This window comes from Arachis duranensis, chromosome 5, assembly GCF_000817695.3.
Source record: "Arachis duranensis cultivar V14167 chromosome 5, aradu.V14167.gnm2.J7QH, whole genome shotgun sequence".
Classification (NCBI taxonomy): domain Eukaryota; kingdom Viridiplantae; phylum Streptophyta; class Magnoliopsida; order Fabales; family Fabaceae; genus Arachis; species Arachis duranensis.
In genome coordinates, this window is record NC_029776.3 from 104,934,556 (window position 1) to 104,937,607 (window position 3,052).

The 3,052-nt window shown below is 29.7% G+C and overlaps 1 protein-coding gene across 1 annotated transcript in view; it reads right to left on the reverse strand.

Moving 5' to 3' along the window:
• LOC107490996 (uncharacterized) overlaps window positions 1-1,033 on the reverse strand; it is a gene marked incomplete in the record, with an annotated part of 1,294 nt that extends 261 nt beyond the window's left edge. The window contains 3 exon segments of the mRNA XM_016111786.3: window positions 1-130; window positions 438-767; window positions 844-1,033. Of these exon segments, the coding sequence (XP_015967272.1) occupies window positions 1-130; window positions 438-767; window positions 844-922 (539 nt within the window).
• Between the last annotated feature and the right edge of the window lie 2,019 nt (window positions 1,034-3,052).

Here is a 3,052-nt window from a genome sequence, read left to right on the forward strand (position 1 = left end):
GGAGTAGCAGCTGTGAACTTCACTGAACGAACATCAGGTGCAGGTGCCACAATACCAGAGCTTTTGATCTCAGCCATTCCTCTCCGTGCATTTCCCCCTTCTGCTTCACACAACTTGGGAAGAAACACTCCTGAATAACATAACATACATTATCATACATATAATATAAAAGTTAAATAGATATGAATTTAATTTTAATGTACTAATAATAAAAAATTATTGAATTATTTTTATTTATAATCATTTGTGCGGTCAATATAAAAATTAATTATTTTTATTAACGTAATATTATTTAATTAAATATACATATAAAAATATTTCGGATTAATAACATATCAAAATAAATTTAATAATAATTTAATTAAATATATGAAATGATTTAATCGTTTTTATTATTTATTATCTTTGATATTTTTTTATGACATGATTATATGTACCTTCACCAGCAGCAAGATTGAAGTATAGGTCAACAACATTAGGGCATGCTTGGTAGCAATGAGGTGAGCAAAGGTTTTGAGTGAAGCGAGATTCCAAAAGAGAATCTGATGAGATTCCAAAGGACTTCCTGTCCAAACCACATGACTTGATGCATTCCTCACTCTCAATGTGATCCTTCAGCTTCTCATCAGCTTCAATCTCTGATGTCTTGCATGTGTATGCTTCCATCCCTGACCTCTTCACCTCCTTCTCTAGCACACATCGTTTTCCGGCCGATGACACCGCAAACGCGCATGTCTCATGGTTCAGCTTCTCGCATTCTATACCTCCTGTAATAATTAGTTATCACTTGTTACAAAAACTTAAACTGATAGAACGAGACACATGAATAGTTATACGACGTACCTAAAGTTCCTTGCACTGCGAGAGCAAATGCAAGGATAGCAGCTACCAAACTCCACAAGCTAATAATGGTAGAGGCCATGGTGATTCAATCAAATATGAGAAATGGAAAATTAAAGCAAAACCTAGCTTGGGATTTTGCTTAACTTGCTATATACTATGGAGGCTTGTTGTCTTTGCTTTTTGTGATGTTCATTCAGGGAGAGTATTTATAGTGATTATTTCTTTTAAACGGAATTTATTAGTAGGTGCCTAGGTGGACTTGTCAATATGAATTAAAAGTAGAGAGGAGAAAAATAAAATAAAAAATAACAATAGTAGTTTAGGGGTTTATGGAACCCTAATTTAGCATATATGATTGCGTATGTGCAAACCACAAGACAAGACCCAACGACCACGCTTTCATTAATAGTCAACCAATTAATGCCGTCATCAATGGAGCAACCTTTGCTCCACATCTCTTCAATTTTTTTTTTTTTTTGGATTATGTTTATAATATAATATAATATTTAAAATATTTGTAAGTGCAAGATACATATTTTTTTAAATTAATTTTTATAATTCGAAATTTTTAGAAGTTAAAATTTAGAATTTAGAGTACTCTAATTATTAAGTTGAGATCTGTGTAATAAATTATAAAACTTTAAGAGATCTATCACCATAAAAATTTGTTATCATGATACAAAAGGTCAAGATTTTATAAAGTTTTTCAATATAAAATTCTTTTATTAGTATGTAAACGGAATTATGTTGAAAATTACGTTTTGATATTATATATGCGACCTTAGCTTACAGAAGTGAAGAGCAATGAATCTATGTTACTTACTCTTACTCCCATCTATATATTAATATTCAAATATCTATCTATATATTTAATTAATATTATTTTGAATATATATAAACGTATGGAAAAAACTAAATAACGTGGCCGAAAATGAAACAAAGCATCGTAGAATATATTATTGGCATTTGGCAATGTCATCTTGGCCGTGTTAGGAAAACAAAATATTTATCTTGGTGCGAAAACAGACAATAATGATGAAGAGTTTCTTCTCAAACAAGTATATAGAAAGAAACAAATCATCAAAACGTCAAATCCTTAAACTAGACTTGGGGTTAATTCATTTTCTTTGAATAATCGATATCATATAAGAAATTCGTGGACATGTAATAATATTTAAAAAAAAAAGGAAAAATATAGGGTACCAACATATTATCTGCCAACTTCTGCCAACTCTTATTTATATTTGTGTTTTATGGAAGTGTGTTCGTAGATGTGTCTAGTAATTAATATATTTTAAACACATATATAAAGAGACACATCCAAAAAATATATCTATAAAGACACTTCTATTAAACACAGTTATAAAAAAAATATTTTTATTAGACATATCCACGAACACACTTTCATGAAACACAATTATAAATAAGAGTTGGCAGAAGTTAGCAGATATGTTGTTGGTAACGTAACAGAACCGAAAAAAAATTCATTGCTCATAGTCTTGGTATAATGTTGGATAATTCAAATAGTATACTAGCTAGCTCCTAGCTACATAGGAAAAGAGTATTTGTATGTGTATGAAAAACTACTTTTCCTACTTTATGCGCGGAAAAAATAATATATACAGTAATGCATAATAACCATATGCCATATATATGATGAGGGAATTATCAAAATGTTATTTGTATATTAAAATTATTTATTAAAATTAATTATTATGAAGTTAGTTACGTATTGACCAAAAAATCTTCAGCATGAATAATCATTCATGTACCGGTGATTAGGGAGAAGATCTTGGTGATTAGCTAGTAACAGTAAAAATCTCATCATCTATCTTCTGAGAAGTCAAGTTACACTTTAGCCACCTCCCAATTTTTTTGGAAATACAAGAATGATACACACCTAACTTTTATTCTTATTCAAACTTCTCTGCACGCGTCATCATGTTAATTATTTGAAAATCTTGGTAGTTTTGCTTTTCATCAGTTTTCACTTTAACGAACCATCTACTTAGGAGTTGTAGTAAGAAAGGAATAATTTTAAGTGCTTCAATCCAACTATATATATAATATTATTGTTAATCGTTAAAATCTCTGTTTGTTTGGTGTAATTCACGATTCAGTACTATCATTTTGACAAATTGGACCTGCCATATACTTTCATCCTTTGACTTCAATAATCTTTTTACAAGATTTTTTTTAAACAAAGAAT